The sequence below is a fragment of the Dendropsophus ebraccatus genome, chromosome 12, assembly GCF_027789765.1.
Source record: "Dendropsophus ebraccatus isolate aDenEbr1 chromosome 12, aDenEbr1.pat, whole genome shotgun sequence".
Taxonomy (NCBI): domain Eukaryota; kingdom Metazoa; phylum Chordata; class Amphibia; order Anura; family Hylidae; genus Dendropsophus; species Dendropsophus ebraccatus.
The window spans coordinates 62,017,677-62,036,147 of NC_091465.1; the positions used below are offsets into that span (position 1 = coordinate 62,017,677).

The window sequence follows — 18,471 nt, forward strand, 5'->3', positions numbered from 1 at the left end:
AAATCCATAGCAAAATTCCACATGAGAACACGAGAATTATAGAAACAAAAACATGGCTTTAATTTATTTACATTTACCTTTTAATTTTAAAAGTTTAAAATAATTCTGATAAGAATAAGTATTGATATGGTATGCAATACAAAAGACCATTTTGTTGTCAAAAAATGTCAAAGTTCCATTGACTTTACCAGAAAACAACATACCAATGTAAAATTGGGAATTACCCAGAAAAAGAACTAGGACACATGTTTCATCCATAGTGTCCACATTTCCTGCAGCATTGTTTAGGGTCTTGGCACTAAGTTGCCCCAAGGACTTAAGTGTGTGCTGGTTGTCCACTAGTTATTTCTCTGCATATGTCCTACAAAAACCATAGAGGCAAGGCAGATGATAGCTAAGAGTAACAGTCCTGTAGGCAGTCAACCAGATCCTACCATTGGAGTTGTGAGATGACAGCTGCTCTATTTTTGTTTTGTTTTTGTTTTTTTGCACATATCTATAATATATAGTATTTGCTAACAAGGAAGCTTCCGGAACATGGAAGCAAAGCAAGAAGTGGATCTAGCAGAAAAGGAAGCATAAGTCCTTATTTTATATCTTACTTCTAAATCCACATCAAGACTGTATTAGAGATGTGAGCTGGGGATGGCTGAGGCAGGCATTGGGGAGCATGGATTTCCCTGAGGCTTTTACCAACTTGATCACTGCAATGTATCATGCTCCACAAGCTAGGATTTCCACCCCAGGCTTTTTGTCTAAGCCTTTCCCATTATACAAGGGCACACGCCAAGGATGCCCCCTTTCCCCCTTACTATTTAATCTGGCCATAGAGCCTCTGTCGCGTTTCTTGCAATCTACATCCGAAATTAGGGGAATAAAGGTGGGCAGCCAGGAAGTGAAGGTTGCATTTTTCGCGGACGACCTCTTGTTGTTTCTAGAAAACCCGGCCTGTGACTTACCGGAAGTATTTCACCTATTAGATTTATTTGGCCAACACTCGGGATACAGGGTAAATGTGGGTAAAAGTAAACTATTAGACATCTCCCCTCCACTGTCGCCCCGACTAGGCCCTCAGCAAATACCGGTTCAAGTAACACGTACACATATCTCTTATTTAGGTATTCAGGTAGGACATTCTCCTCAATCCCTGTATACATTAAATTTCCCTCCAACCATACAGAAAATAATATCGGAGCTCCAAAAATGGTCTACTATACCGCTGTCTTTCCTGGCAAGATGTCATTTGCTGAAAATGATGTCGTTTGCGAAATTGCTGTATCCGCTGCAGACATTACCACTCCTCCTCAGACACCAGGACGTGAAGAGGTTGCACAAGGCCTTTACTTCTTTCATATGGGCAAATAAACGCCCGCGAATAGCATATAGAAAGCTAGCACTAGACAGAGATAGGGGGGGTCTAAACATGCCCGATGTGCGGTACTATAATTTGGCCAGTTTGTTAAGACATAGTATTGATTGGCTGAGGGGGTCAAGCGTGTACTCCAACTTAGCTATTGAGTCTGCTCTGGCGTCGCCGTGGTCTCTGGGGTCCATCCTACACACCAGGCTGGCCTCCATGCCCCCTGCTTTGAAGCGAAGTGTTCTTTTTAGGGACACATTGGCGGCATGGAGGTCAGTGCGCATTTTATTACAACAATCTCACCTGGCAGGTCGGTATATGGACCTCTGGAGTCACGCTGAGTTTAGAGCGGGTAGAGAAAATAAACTGTTTGGGGAATGGAAGTCTAAGGGCATCTATACAGCTGGAGACCTTCTTCATGCTTCCGAACCCAGACTACTTTCCTTCCCTGAATTGCAACAGGCCAAGGGACTGACCTCGGGCCACTTCCTTTCCTATAACCAGGTGCGCTCTTTCCTGCAGTCCCGCCTTCGGGACTGGGGTAAAGAGATCCAGACAGGTGTCATAGAGGGGTATGTGGATGGTGAGGAAATGGGCCACTCCCTGTCTTCCTTATACCGTGACTTAAAAAAGGAGGCGCTAGCTCACCTTGAACCACATCTATTCGCATACTGGGAGAGGAAACTGGGGGAACAAAACCTCACGGAGGCAATTCTGAAGGGTTGGGGAGTAGTTAAGACTGCTGTTACTACTGAACGTTGGAGAGAAACGCAGTACAAGATAATACACCATGCTTTGTATGGCTTTTCTCTGCCAATCTCTCCCACCGACCCCTCTCGCCTCACCGCATGCCCTAAATGCGGCACTCCTAACACTGATCTGTTGCATGGCCTACTGTTGTGTCCCAGGGTGGCACCGTTTTGGACTGCCTTGGGAGACGCATTAAGGACTCGACTACACCAGCACTTACCGGTGCGTCCTCTAACTATTCTATTGCACGTACCTGAGGAGGACTCACCAGTATCCCTCCTCACTCACGTTTTCATACTGGTGGCCAAGAGATGCCTACTGGCCCATTGGCTGACACCCGAAATTCCCACGCTTACTGAGGTTATTGGTCAGGTTAAACACTATCTTAAAATGGATCAACTTGATACTGAACTTCACAAATCAAAAGGACCAAGCAGTTTATTTCAAAGTGGAAACCATTTATATGCTCGTTTCTGTCCGGCAGTGAGATATGTCAGACTATATCTCCATTTCGCCAGACAGAATGGTACCTGAAAGAGGCCCTGGCGGGATCCTTAGGGAAACTGAAGGTTGACTAAGATGTTCTCTGCATGCTAAGCTAGACGTAGATGAGAAATACTATGTGCACGAACAGGTCTGTTGTATTATGTTACATCAACCATAGGGGACGACTCCGCGAGAAGGGAGGGGGGAGGGATTGGGGAGTTGGTTTTGTTTTTGTTTGTTACGATGTGTCAATTATTCTACCATTACTAAACAACGGCAACCTGACCCTCTATCATTTAGTAAAAGGGCTACCTGTTACGCCGCTGCCCTCTTGGGACTTCGACGGCTGTTCCTGGACACCTAAGGGATTGATGCCACCGCTCTGCTCTGATTTTGACAGCATGTGGTACTTGTGTGACTTTGTATATGTCCCTTTCATTCTTGTAATACATAAAAGTTATTTACGGAAATAATAAAAATATATTTAAAAAAAAAAAAAAAGACTGTATTAGAGACTGCCCCTAAACAACCTGTAACACAGACAGCAACAGAATTACTCAGTTTATAAGCCCCTAAAATTCCAATTGGGGGCAGCACATATGCTAATGGAGATATAGGACCCAAGGTTGTTTTTATTTACATCTGTCTCACATGTTTCCACAAGGGTTTTCAGCTTCTGTTTTTACCATTCATGTATGTAGTCATTTAATTTCCCTGTATTTGACTCGGATTCTGATTTGCATTGTAAATGAAATTAGAGTAATCTGCATTTTCATGTTGGCAGAAGAATAATTTCTGTTCTGTCTAAACCAAATGCATTATACATATTATACCTATATGTTTTATCCACTTTCTTAACCCCTTAAGGACGGGGCCAATTTAGATTTTTGAGTTTTCGTTTTTTCCTCCTTGTGCTTAAAAGGCCATAGCACTTGCATTTTTCCACCTAGAAACCCACATGAGCCCTTATTTTTTGCGCCACTAATTGTACTTTGCAATGACAGGCTGAATTTTTTCATAAAGTACACTGCGAAACCAGAATAAAAAAAAAAGAAACATTTTGTTTATTTGGGGGGTATTTGTTTTCACGCCATTCGCCCTGGAGTAAAACGGACTTGTTATATATGTTCTTCAAGTCGTTACGATTAAAACGATATGTAACATGTATAACTTTTATATTATGTGATGGCTTGTAAAAAATTCAAACCATTGTTAACAAATATATGTTCCTTAAAGCAACTCCGTACCCACAATCTGACCCCCCAAACCGCTTGTACCTTCGGATAGCTGCTTTTAATCCAAGATCTGTCCTGGGGTCCGTTCGACAGGTGATGCAGTTATTGTTTTAAAAACAACGTTTAATCCTACAGCGCTGTGTCTAATGGGCGGGGCTTACATTTGTATATGCATTAGGCTGGCACACCCTCTCCTTCCCTCCTTCACACCCTCCTCATCATTAGGAATGATCCAGGAACATTTACTTTTTTCAGCTTTGCACAAGTGTATTAACGATCCAGCCCATGTTCATTATGCACACAGGTGGGGAATAGGAAGCAATCTGCCTGGATCATTCCTAATGATGAGGAGGGTGGGGAGGAAGGACGGAGAGGGTGTGCCAGCCTAATGCATATACAAATGTAAGCCCCGGCCGTTAGACACAGCGCTGCTGGATTAAAAGTTGTTTTTATGACAATAACTGCAACGGACCCCTGGGCAGATCTTGAATTAGAAGCAGCTATCTGAAGGTACAAGTGGTTTGGGGGGGACAGATTGTGGGTACAGAGTCACTTTAAAATCGCTCCATTCCCAGGCTTATAGCGCTTTTATCCTTTGGTCTATGGGGCTGTGTGAGGGGTCATTTTTTATGATGTGTTCTTTCTATCGGTACCTTGATTGCGCATAGTCAACTTTTTGATCGCTTTTTATTACAATTTTTCTGGATTTGATGCGGTCAAAAATGCGCAATTTTGTATTTTGGGATTTTTTTGCGCTTACGCCGTTTACCGTGCGAGAACAGGAATGTGATAAATTAATAGTATGGGCGATTACGCACACGGCAATAGCAAACATGTTTATTTATTTGTTTACGTTTATTACATGGGAAAAGGGGGGTGATTCAGACTTTTAATAGGGGAGGGGGCTTTTGATTGAAAACATCACTTTTTTTTTAACTTCTACACTTATACTAGAAGCCCCCCTGGGGTTAGGTTTATTCCCCCTGGGGGACTTCTAGTATAAGTACACTGATCTCTCTCTGTTGCAGCCGAAAACAAACAAGTGCAAGCCGGGATCAGCTCCATTTTGGCTGAGACCCCGGCCGGCATCAGTGACGCAGATCGCTCCTCCGGGACAACATGTTTAACCTTCTAGATACCACAGCCAACATTGACCTCGTCATCTAGGTGGTTAAATTTTGAATGCAATTAATTCACACTCACAGGGTGATTGTCTAAAAAAAAACAGTGAAAAACAAGTAGAAATTTTTATTAACATCAATCTCCCCATTTTCTTCCTTTAAGTAAACAAGAAATCTAAACTTCAAAAAGTAATTTCTGGCACCATGTATTGAAATGTCTGACCTAATATGAAATTAAGCTCATAAAGAAAGCATGCATTACAATGCGATTAAAAAGTCATATATATATACCAAAATGGCGCTAATAAAAACCAGAGGACAGCCTTTAGTTATAGGTTTAAGAATAGGGCAATGCAGAGAAATTATATTAATGGTTTTTTTTTTAATTATAAGATAAGTTAATCCTTTAATAGTCCCACCATGGGGAAATTCAGTGTGTTACAGCAGATAATAGATAATACAAATACAAAAAGCTGCTAGGTAAAGGCATTGCAGTGACAGTAGGTCCAGTGAAAAAGGTAAAAAAGATACAAAGGTAGAAAGGATATCACAAGCTTAAAAGAAATACTTCAGTTCTCCGTATAGAATGATCTCTGGGTGTTGAAAGATGTGAGAGCCGAACTTCCTGAACCGAGATTCGTTCCAAACATTGCAAAAAAATTTGGTTTGCTACAAAAGCGAAGTTTGCAAAGTTCAGAACAAGTACGGAAGATGGCAGCCACACATCTAAAAAAACAAAAAAAGGGATTTTCTTACCTGTCCATGTTGCCAGGGTGTCCTTCTCCGCATCTTCTGTGTCTTCAGCCATCTCCAGCCCATTCAGTCAATCACTGACTGAGACGGGATAGCGCTGCAGCCAGTGAAGGGCTGAGCAGGAGAGTGACAGCCTACTCAGCCAATCACTGGTTGATTGATACAGGACAGTGTCGCGGACAGTGATTGGCTTAAGGCCGTTTTCGTCTGTTACCAACGATAATCGTCTTGTGTATTGGAAGGCAGCGATCAGCCGACATGAACAATGTCTGCTGATCGTTGCAGTCATTTGTCTTTCAACATGTTAATATAGCAATGATCTGCTGATGTTGCTCCCTGGGATAGGAACGGCGGCAGCAGATCGCTGCTATCCGCTATGGGCTGCCCGGACGATCTAGCGATCACCCGGACCCCTCCGCAGCTCCCCATAGCCCCCCCTGATAGCGCTCGTATGCCCTTCTATGTCCCCCCATGTAATAGGGGCTTTAGTAGGCAAGAGTGACAGCCTACTCAAAGTGAACATAAATTTTAAAATTGGTTGCTTTACTCATTGTTGGGCCGGGTTTCATGGAGCGAGTGGAGTAAAAGATTCTGGAGGCCGACCCCTTATCTTTATAGAACATGTGTTCACTAGAGATGGGTTAACCTCAAGCACACGCGGGTTTGTTTGAACCCGAGAGTGCATCATTTAATTACCAATGGATGCAGCCCTAAGGCTGTCTGGAATACGTGGATACAGGCATAAGTCGTAGGCTTTATCCATGTTCCAGGACTCCCATGTTCCAGGATCCAACTTCCCAAAGTGTGCCTGAGGTTCACTCATTTCTAGTGTTCACCCATTTTTAATTTAAAAATTGTAAATTGTTTTTAACCATTACACACCCAGGAGATAGAATAGATAAAGTCTATAAAAAATATTTATGAATCTGAAAAAGAAATAGATCCTGGCGACAAGTGATTGGCTCAAAAGTCAGATCTAAATGGTGTCATCTTTTGCTGGAACTTTGCGACCGTTCTTGTGTTGGAACGTGGACCTATATGTCCTTGGTCAAAATGACTTTTTAGTAGAAATACATAAAATGCACTGTGTTATGAAGAACAAAGATTGATTATACATCAAAAGAAGATTATTTTTTTTTGCTTTTCTAGGCTATGAAAGGTATTCTGGGCAAGACAGACCTAGATACCAACTCCTTGGAGATATCAGGCTGAGCCACTTAAAAATTCCTTTTGAGTTACAAGTTAATTGGGATTATAAGCAGTGTAAATTAATTCCTTGTTAATGTTATCTTGGGATTTACAGTGACAACACTTCTTTAACTTTTTTTTTCTTTTCTGTTCACAGTGCTGGTATTGGCATTGGTTTCTATGGAAATAGTGAAACAAATGATGGTGTATATCAAGTGACCTACTCTCTCATGAATGCCAACCATACATTGACCTCCATTGACCTGCTGGTGAGTTTTGAGCATACATTGCACACATCACATAAACGTTACACTGATTCATGGGTGGTCCACTATGGTGGCAAGACATGGATCAACACAATAAGTTTTCGTTGAAATTTCCTTTACGCAAATTCAGATTTCTGAAGTTGGCTATATACATTAGATAAGCTGTCTGAACCCAGCTGTCTAAAGACTACAGGGGCTTCTTGACTCTCCTCGATAGGAGATGTCGACACATTAACATGTTTGATCTTTGTTTGACCCAAATTATGGAATCACAGGGACTCCATATGCTGCTACAACTGTAATACCATGAATGACATTTTTTTCATAGTTTTACTTGGAATCTGTAAAAACAACATCCATATGCCTGTTTGTAAAATCAAAGAAACATACACAGTAAAGTATATAGTATAAGCCTATAGCAGGCTATAGAAGAGGAGTCCTAAACCTAGCCCGGTAAATAGGTCCTACATAAGAAAAATCTGAAGTTGACAGCCTGTATTCCTTTTAAATCAGAAACTATACTAAATTGTTAATTAGCTGTTAGTAATAATTTCTCCCTTTGCGCCATGTCCCCTTGTGCCTCCATATAGTAAGAGGGCCCCGGTGCCTCCATTCAGTAATAATGCCCCAATTCAGTAATAATGCTTCCTGTGCCCCATATAGTAGTAATGTCTCCCTTTAGTAATAATGCTCACTGTTCCCCCATTAAGTAATAATGCCCCTCTGTGCCTTCATTTAGTAATAATGCCCCTCTGTGTCTCCCTTCCAAAATAATGCCCCCTGTGCCTCCATTAAGTAATAATGCACCTCTGTGCCTCCATTCAGTAATAATGCCCCTCTGTGCCTCCATTCAGTAATAATGCCCCCTGTGCCTCCATTCAGTAATGATACCCCCTGGGCCCCCATTCAGTATTATTGCCCCCTGTACCTACCTCATATAGTAATACTGTCCCACCTGTGTCTCCCTTTAGAAATAATGCCCCTCTGTGCCTCCATTAAGTAATAATGCCCCTCTGTGCCTCCATTCATTAATAATGACCCCTGTGCCCCCATTCAGTATTAATGGCTAGACATCCAGGAGGTCTAGGAAGCCCCTGTGCCCTGCAAGTGTGAGATTCCTCCTATAGAAGCTGTATTCAAGGATCCAAGGTCTTCCTACATCAGATATCCAACTAACCATCCACAATCACTGGTGGTATCGGCTGTATTTGTTCTTTGGTGCATAGTTATCCCTGGAATTATATAGGAACTATTTGCATTCTTCACTCAGGCCTTGTTGAGCATTTGCCATCTATTTAAAGGACAACTCCCACGGGACCCCAAAAAAAAAAAAAACACAGACACACACAGACACCATACTCACCATCTCTCCGGTGACGATCGCCACTCGATTCGCCCGCCGTCCGCCTCTCCGTCGCCGCCGTCCGTCATCCAGCGATGTCTCCAACTTCCGGGTCCAGGGGATGGAAAAGGCTGCCAGTGCGCTTGCGCACCGGCAGCCTTTTCATTGGCTGGAGCGCATCACATGGCTTCCAGCAAGCTCAGCCAATCAGGGCTGAGCAAGCTGGAAGCCATGTGATGCGCTCCAGCCAATGAAAAGGCTGCTGGTGCGCATGTGCACCAGCAGCCTTTTCATCCCCATTCACTTTGCATGAAGACGCCGAGGAGGAAGAAGACCCGGACCGCCCCCGGCTCTGACGTCGTCGTCACCAGATGCCGCCCCGGAGAAGAGGACCGTGACGATCGTAATAGGTAATGTATACATTCCTTAACTTCCGGGGTGGGGGGTCGGGGGTCCGAAAGTGGGGGAAGGGGGCCAGGCCGGGTATTTAACCACATTACAAAGTTATATAACTTTGTAATGTGTGTTAAATGAGCAAAAAAAATTTTTTGTGGGAGTTGTCCTTTAATGACATACACGGATGGTAATACAGTAACACTGCCAAAGAGGAAGACAGATTCTACAATGAAACAACTAATAAAGGTCTCGCGCACATCTAAGAAACTTCAAAGGGCGTTCAATCTTTTTAATTCATACAATTTGTTTTGTATTTCTCTACGAGACACTGTTACTTTGGAAAAACCTTAGTGTAGAATCTGACAGTGCAGCAATAAATCCACAGATGGATAACACATCCTATTCAATAACCTGTATCTGGGACCTGGAAGTTGGCCTAGGTTGCCTTGAAGTAATCCTGGGATTGTGTTTCGTAGGACTACCATACTACCGAAACAAGAAAGACTTCAAAGCTGGATTTATTTTGATCTCTTAATTCCTCAACATCTAACATTCTTAAGGCGGCTATATTCCTGAAAATAACTTACTCTCCCCTTGCCTTTAACTTTCTCTTAGCATCTCAATCAAAGTAGTCAATGGTATTTAAAGGGGTACTCCAGAGATTTTTTTTTAACAAAATTGGTGGTGCAAGATAATAATACAGATCTGTAAATGATTTATATTTAAAATAAATTTAATCCACAGTTTTAGTTGATGTATGTCCTAAGAAAGTCATATAGTTATTTCCAGTGTGATACATGCTCCCTGCTAAATCTACCAGGTATCAGTGAAAAAGTGGCAAACATTTTGTATAAAATGAGTTTGTGCCTCCAAATAGCAATAATGCTCATTGTTCTTGTATTCAGGGCAAAAAAAAAAAAAATCTTTTTCTTTTTAATACTAGAAAACTGGCTTCCAGGGAATGATAGACCAATTCTGTTTTCTGGGAAAGTCAACTTCTCCGAACCACACCTCCAGAGCACATGAAGGAAAAAAACTCCCTACAATGACACCTAAAGCATAGATACTGTATAAGGCCCTTGGGGGAGATTTATCAAACATGGTGTAAAGTGAAACTGGCTTAGTTGCCCCTAGCAACCAATCAGATTCCACCTTTCATTTACCAAAGAGTCTGTGAGGAATGAAAGGTGGAATCTGATTGGTTGCTAGGGGCAACTGAGCCAGTTTTACTTTACACCATGTTTGATAAATCTCCCCCCTTGTGTCCACATATAAAGCATTAAAGGGATATTCCAGATGAAAAAAAAACATATATTTTCAAATAAACTAGTGGCAGAAAGTTATAAAGATTAATAAATTATCTCTTTTTTTTAAACTCATCCCTTCCAGTATTTATCAGCTGCTGTATTCACTGGAGGAAATGTAGTTCTTTCCAGTCTGACACAATGCTCTCTGCTGCCACCTCTGTCCATGCCATGAACTCTAGAACAGAAGCAAACCCCCAGAGCAAACCTCTTCTGCTCTGGCCAGTTCCTAACAGAGGTGGCAGCGGAGAGCATTGTGTCAGACTGGAAAGAATACACCACTTCCTGCAGGACATACAGCAGCTGATAAGTACTGAAAGATATATTTTTTAAAATACAAAAGAACACGTAACTTGCAGATCTGTTTAACTGTTTACCACCCGTTGAATTGTAAATATTATTTTTACTGAGGAATACCACTTTAACCCCTAGACAACCTAGGACGTACCGGTACATCCTGGAAGTCTGTGCCCAGACAACCCTGACGTCCTGAGCTATGAAGCATGCTCCGGAGCGGAGCGCGCTTCATAGCAGGTTGGGGGCCGGCTGCAGTGAGCAGCTGGCACCTCACCGTTAATGACACGCTGCAGAGTGACATTAACTCCTTAAACACCGCGATCACAGCGCGGCCGCAACGTTTAAGTGTAAGTGACAGGGGGAGTCCCCTGTCACTTACTGTTCGGGACCCCTGGAGTGTTACTGCAGGGATCCCGATCGTTAAAACGGACCGCCGGAGCTCTCTCACCTGCCTCTGTGCGGTCCGATTACCGCTCTGGTCACTGAGCCTGCCCAGGCAGGCTCAATGAGCAGAGTGCCGATAACACTGATCAATGCTATGCCTATGGCATAGCAGTGAACAGTGATAAAAATGAAAGTAATCAATGTACAAGTCCCCCAAAGGGACTTAAAATGTAAAAAAAAAGTTTAAATCACTAACACACTACCCCAAAACCCCTCCCCCAAGAAAAGTTAAAATCACCCCCCTTTCCCATTATATAAATACAAGATATAAAAATAAATAAATAAACATATTATATACTGTAGCGTGCGTAATTGTCCGATCTATTAAAATATAACAAGCGTCAAAAGAGGGAAAAAAGTGAGCGGATTACCGAATTTATGTTACCTTATATATATAAAAAAAAAATTATAATAAGTGATCAAAACGTCCGATCTTCACAAATATGGTATTAATAAAAACTAGAGATCATGGCGGAAAAAATGACACCCCATACAGCCACATAGGTGAAAAAATAAAACAGCTATTAATATTTAATTGCCAAAAAAAAGGATTTCATTAAAAAAAAATATATAACATTAGAGAATCTGTGTAAACTGCATATGGTTGTGTTCGGGCTGACCTATAGAATAATAGTATCATGTCACTTTTACCATATAGTGCATTACGTAGACACAGGAACCCCCCCAAACGTTACCATATTGCATTCTTTTTTACGATGTCACCTATTTATATCTTCATAAATAATACAGTATATTTGGGATTCCGTCATACATGTTATGGTAAAATGAAAGACGCCATTACACAGTACAACTATTCCTGTAACAAACAAGCACTTACATGGCCTTGTAGATAGAAAACTGAAAGTGCTAGAGCTCTTAGAAGGGGGGGGAGGGAAAAACAAAAGCGCAAAAGATCAAAATTTGTGCGGTCCACTGGGTCATTTTGGGCCTGGTCCTCAAAGGGTTAAGGTAAACTGTGAAAACAACTTGCTCAGCGGAGGTTGGTAGTAAGTCCTTTGCTGTAGACTTATTGCATCAGTAGAGCAATTTTGGTAATCCCAATATGTTCTTCCAGATGTGAGCTACAGTATCTATAGTTTGTTGTTTTTTTTAACCCAGGGATTCCATCCTCATCCTTCTCTTTATCATCAAGTTTCAGTATTCATTGTGTCCACTTTAACTTGTAAATCCTAGAGTCCTAACACTCCACAACAAATGCTGAAAGTAGCCTCCTCTGCTGCGGACCTCCTGCCTCCTCTATTATCCCAAGGGGGTTACTTGTCACCAAACATTAAAACAGCAAGTCATTCATGCAGAACTGTGTTGGTTTATTGTGTATCATAAGCCTCTGGCAAAAAAAAAGAAAAAATGGCTCTGCTATGCATGGCGATAACTATTTGCAGAGGGGGAGGTCGGGAGTTTGCTTTCTGTAGTAGTGATGTGGACTTAGCCCTCGTGCCTTTAGGTGTTCCAGGACTGTGACATAGTAAAACTGAATTTAAGGCAGAGCCATGAATTGTCTTTTTATGGTGTCAACTGGACACCATGCAATGCTTCTCTTCTCCTGTGGTGGCGCTGCAGGGCAGTTGAACCCTTTTGTCAGATCTCCACACTGCACACACAGGTGATATAATTAGCTGCAGCAGCTTGCCAGCAGAAACGGCAGTTGGGAGCCTTAGCAACCAATAGGATTACTACTTTCATTTTCACAGGGAGCTGAAATCTGATTGGTTGCTAGGGCCAGCTGCCTCACAACAGATCCACAGAAATAAATACAGCAAGGGTACAAACTCACTGGGCGTATCCGCAGCGAGTTTCTGGCTGCGTATTCGCAGCGAGACCCACTGCAGATCCCTGCCCTGTACACTCTATGGGCAGACAAACTCGCAGCGGGATGTCCATCCCGCTGCGAGTTTGTCAGCAGCCCGCCCCGTTTACCCCGTTACATCACCTGGTATATGCTCCAGCGGTGCGGGGTTAACAGGGCAGGCTGCTAGCCTGTCTGCCCATAGCGTGTACGGGGCAGGGATCCGCAGCAGGTCTCGCTGCGAGTTCGCAGAGACAAATCCGCTGCGGATACACCCAGTGAGTTTGTACCGTAGCAGTGTACAGTGTATATACAGTGTATACAGTAAGGGGCTTACCTGCCAGGCGGTGGTGGTGTTGGGAAATGTATACAGTAAGGGGGTGTTAGGGAATGTATACAGCATGGGGGCTACCTGGGGGGGCGGGGTTACAGCATGGGAGCTACTTGAAGGGGGCAGTGTATACAGAATGGGGGCTACCTGCAGGGGGGAGTTTAAGCAGTATGGGGGCTACCTGCAAGGGGGTGGTGGTGGTGTATACAGTATGGGGGCTACCTGCGGGGGTGTAGTGTATACAGTATAGGGACTACCTACAGGGAGGTGGTGTATACAGTATGGGGGCTACCTGCGGGGGTGGAGTGTATACTGTATAGGGACTACCTGCAGGGGGGTGGTGTATACAGTATGGGGGCTACCTGCGGGGGTGGAGTGTATACAGTATAGGGACTACCTGCAAGGGGGGGGGTATAGAGTATGGGGGCTACCTGCAAGTGGGGAAGTGTTTAGAGTATGGGGGCTACCCGCAGGGGTGGGGGTGTATACAGTATGGGGACTACCTGCGGGGGGAGTATACAATATGGGAGCTACCTGCATGGAGGGAGTGTATACAGTATAGGAGTACCTGCAAGGGGGGGGGGAGTGTTGTATATAATCAGGCTCAGCATAACACTACCAATGTTGTACATTACCAGGCTGTATATAACACTGCCAATAATGTATATAATGCTATATGTATTTAGGATGTTTAAAGTTTTTAGTTTATTTCTAATGTGCATAAGCTACAATTTACATAAACAGTGCAGAACTGTTGGGGTATATAGTGTGTAAAGGGGTATATAGGGCTTCTGGCAATTTCCCCTTAAACAAAAAAAAAAAAAAACAAGGGCATAGATTTGACTCCTGAGCGACCTTGGAATAAATCTTATTAACACGCTGACACAGCGCCGGGTACATTTTCTAATATATATATATATATATATATATATATATATATCATGTCAAATAATTTTGCTTGTAATAACCTTTGTGATCAGATCCAGCATTGAAGCCAATGTAAGGGAAGGGGTTGTGGTATGATCCACAAGTGGCTGTTACTGACAAGAAGTCCACCCTGGATCGATTTTTTTGCAACTCTCAGGTCATGGTGGCAACCAGACATGACCTTATTCACTTACATTAGCCGCAATGCAGCACAATGCCCGAAATGTGATACTGCAATCTTTGGCCGTGCTGCTAAAGCCTTATGTTTATACACAGTATATAAATGATGCAACTCTCCAATAGACTTGTTTATTTCCCTCCTTCGCCATTTCTCACCGTCTTTTGAGATTTCTCCATGCTGTCAGTGCAATGAAACATTGTTTACAGCCTGGGGCTCTGTAAATCCGAGCTCACTGAGAATCAGGTCAGCTCTCCAGCCTCATGATATAAAGAACAGGGGTTCCTTTTCAATGACGGCAAGCAGAGATCTACAAAATGGTGATGAGTGAAAGTAATGGGCATACTAGTTATCTGACTTTCCATTATACATTGATTTATATTACTTATTATATAAGTATGTCTGACACCCTCCTAAAGGAAAGAAAGTATTTCACGACTAAGAACTCGGAGTCTGGGCCCAAAGATGTAGCAACAAGATTGTGGGGTCTAGTGCAAAACCTTTTACAGGCCCCCACCTACCCTTGCACATGATATTACTGAAGCCTTCTAGGGTAGAGGTCTCCAACAACAGGCCCCCACTCATCCCTGCACATTATATTACTGAAGCCTTCTAGGGTAGAGGTCTCCAACAACAGGCCCCCACTCATCCCTGCACATTATATTACTGAAGCCTTCTAGGGTAGAGGTCTCCTACAATAGGCCTCCACCTATCCCTGCACATTATAATACTGGAGCCTTCTAGGGTAGAGGTCTCCAACAACAAGCCCCCACTCATCCCTGCAGATTATATTACTAAAGCCTTCTAGGGTAGAGGTCTCCTACAACAGGCCCCCACCTACCCCTGCACATTATAATACTGAAGCCTTGTAGGGTAGAGGTCTCCAACAACAGGCCCTCACCTATCCCTGCACATTATAATACTGGAGGCTTCAAGGGTAGAGAGATCTCCAACAACAGGCCCCACCTATCCCTGCACATTATAATACTGGAGCCTTCTAGGGTAGAGAGATTTCCAACAGGCCCCCACCCACTGGCGTAGCTACCATCGGGGCAGGGTACGCCGTCGCTATGGGGCCCGGGGGTTCAGGGGGCCCTGGACCCCGCGTTAAAACATGCCCCCGTCCCCTGTATTGTCGCTCACTATGCATATGCATAGTGAGCGGCCCTGAGCCATCCCCTCTGCCCGCCCCTTCTATCGCCGCTCAGCTGAGCCGATCAGAAGCCCGGAAAAGTGCAATGATCAGCACTTTCCTGGGCTCCTGATCGGCTAAGCGGCGATAGAAGGGGCGAGCGGGCGGAGGGGATCGCTGTCCTACTCACCTGTCCGCCGGCCCCAGCAGCTCCTCTCCCGACACTCCGGTCTCCCGTCATCCTCCGGGCACAGGTAGTGGGGTACAGAGACGCTGCCTGTGTCCCGGAAGTGTTCTGCAGCGGCAGTCTCTCTGTCCCCGGCTGCCTGTGCCGGAGGATGACGGGAGACCGGAGTGTCGGGAGAGGAGCTGCTGGGGCCGGCGGACAGGTGAGTAGCCTGTTTGTTGTTTTTCTGGTCGCAGGGGGGATTGGCTACTATGGGGGCACTATATGGGGCATTGGCTACTGTATGGGGGCATTAGCTACTATGGGGGGCATTGGCTACTATGGGGGCACTATATGGGGCATTGGCTACTGTATGGGGGCATTAGCGACTATGGGGGGCATAGGCTACTATGGGGGCACTGTCTAGGGGCATTGGCTACTATAAGGGGGACTGTATGGGGGCATTGGCTACTATATGGGGGCACTGTATGGGGGCATTGGCTACTATGGAGGGCACTGGCTACAATGGGGGTACTGTATGGGGGCATTGGCTACTGTGGCGGGCACTGGCTACTATATGGGGGCACTGTATGGGGGCACTGGCTACTATATGGGGGCATTGGCTACTATTGGCTACTGTGGGGGGCACTGGCTACTATATGGGGGCACTGTATGGGGGCATTGGCTACTATATGGGGAAACTGTATTGGGGGCATTGGCTACTATGGAGGGCACTGGCTACAATGGCATTGGCTACTATATGGGGGCACTGGCTACTATATGGGGGCATTGGCTACTATATGGGGGCACTGTATGGGGGCATTAGCTACTATATGGGGGCACTGTATTGGGGGCATTGGCTACTATGGAGGGCACTGGCTACAATGGGGGCACTGTATGGGGGCATTGGCTACTATATGGGGGCATTGGCTACTATATGGGGGGCACTATATGGGGGCATTGGCTACTATGTGGGGGTATTGGCTACTATGTGGGGGCATTGGCTACTATATGGGAAGCACTATATTATGGGGGCATTGGCTACTATGTGGGCACTATATGGGGGCATTGGCTACTATGTGGGGCACTATATGGGGGGATTGGCACCAATTACACTGCTGCTATCTCCAAACTGTGACAATGAGCAAAATATTTTTTTTCTATTTCCCCCCCCTAAAATGAGGGGTGCGTCTTATCAAAAGGCGCGTCCTATAAAGCGAAAAATACGGTACTATATGGGGGGGGGCAGAGAAGGGTCTAACTACTTAATGAGGGACACAGTTGTCTAACTACTATATGAATACAGAGGGGACCACTATATGAGGGAACAGATGGAGCAAATAGATGCATAGGATATTGGGGCATGAGTGAGGAACCTAAACTGTTTGTCTGTCAGATCCTACTGAGAGAAGTCCTTATGGTGGCCAGGCTGGATGGAGAAGAAGGGAAAAAGTGAGCAACTCCGATTGGAGAAGACACCTGTAACTGCACTGTGATCACTTCTGGTGTGTAAAGCCTGTGTGGAGCCTATACATGCCACTATATGGCCAATGGTGATATTGGACTGTGGATTTTATTCCGTAGCAGTGGTAGCATTATTCAGTATGTGGGGGTTTTAGTCAGTGAGAGGGGGTAATATTTGTCCCAGGTAAACTGGTACTGTTTATATTATTCATCTTAACATACTGGATTTGGTTGGTAACAATATAGTGGTAATGGCAGTGGTCATGGTGCTATAATGCTTTTCCTAATACTATATATACATATTGCTCTCTCTTCACAGCTTAGTGGTCAGTTGTTTGGGGGGGCCCAATCAAAAGTTTGCTATGGGGCCCAGCTAGTTCTAGTTACGCTCCTGCCCCCACCTACCCCTGCACATTATAATACTGGAGCCCTCTAGGGTAGAGAGGTCTCCAACAGGCCCCCACCTATCCCTGCACATTATAATACTGAAGCCTTCTAGGGTAGAAAGGTCTCCAAAAACAGGTCCCCACCTACCCCTGTGCTGTATAATACTGGTGTGTTTTGGAGTCCTCCCATACCAAGTCCACTCCTATCTATCATCACCTATAGCTATGCCCATGTCCAGACCCAATCACACAGATTATATATGTTCATAAACTAAACATATAGATACACCCAGCGCAGATAATTAGTGGGTTAGTCAGAATAAGGAGGATTATATAGGTGACAAATACCTGTATGGAAATCCAGCTGGAAAGTTGAATATGTCACTTGCCCAGATGCCGATATCAATGGAGTTCAGCCGAAGTCCACATCCAGCTTTTATGCAGTGTAGAGAAGTTAATCAATGGGAAGAAATCTTCTGAACTCGGCAGATGCTCCGGCCGGTAGCACTGCACATAAGTTCACACAGTTCAGTTTTCCGTGGCAAAAAAGTGGGATCCTGAGTGACGTCACTCTCCTTAGGTATGGATACTAGTGCAAGCCAGAAGTTATCCTATGCATTTCAGTGTACACGGACACCTTCATCAGGGTGTCCGTGTACACTAAAATGCATAGGATAACTTCTGGCTTGCACTATGACAAAAAACTGGACTCTGTGAACTTATGTGCAGTGCTACCGGCCGGAGCATCTGCCGAATTCAGAAGATTTCTTCCCATTGATTAACTTCTCTACACTGCATAAAAGCTGGATGTGGACTTCGGCTGAACTCCATTGATATCGGCATCTGGGCAAGTGACATATTCAACTTTCCAGCTGGATTTCCATACAGGTATTTGTCACCTATATAATCCTCCTTATTCTGACTGACCCACTAATTATCTGCGCTGGGTGTATCTATATGTTTAGTTTATGATCTGTATAATTGGGGGAATATAGGGTGTCCCCCACACACCTAGCAGCATTTATATATTTTTTTGTATACAGCGCTACTGAGCATATCAACACACGGTGTATACTAACACAGTGAGTTGACTGCATTACCAAGATTATATATGTTATTTTCTGGCCAAGCATGCAGT

At 44.2% G+C, this 18,471-nt stretch overlaps 1 protein-coding gene across 4 annotated transcripts in view; it reads left to right on the forward strand.

Annotated features, from left to right (window-relative positions):
- The window catches only part of TTYH1 (tweety family member 1), a 117,121-nt gene that overhangs the window by 57,498 nt on the left and 41,152 nt on the right, over window positions 1-18,471 (forward strand). For all 4 annotated transcript variants that reach the window (XM_069947678.1, XM_069947679.1, XM_069947680.1 and 1 more), the window contains exon 3: window positions 7,051-7,162. In XM_069947678.1, the coding sequence (XP_069803779.1) occupies window positions 7,051-7,162 (112 nt within the window). The remainder of the gene's footprint in view (window positions 1-7,050; window positions 7,163-18,471) is intronic.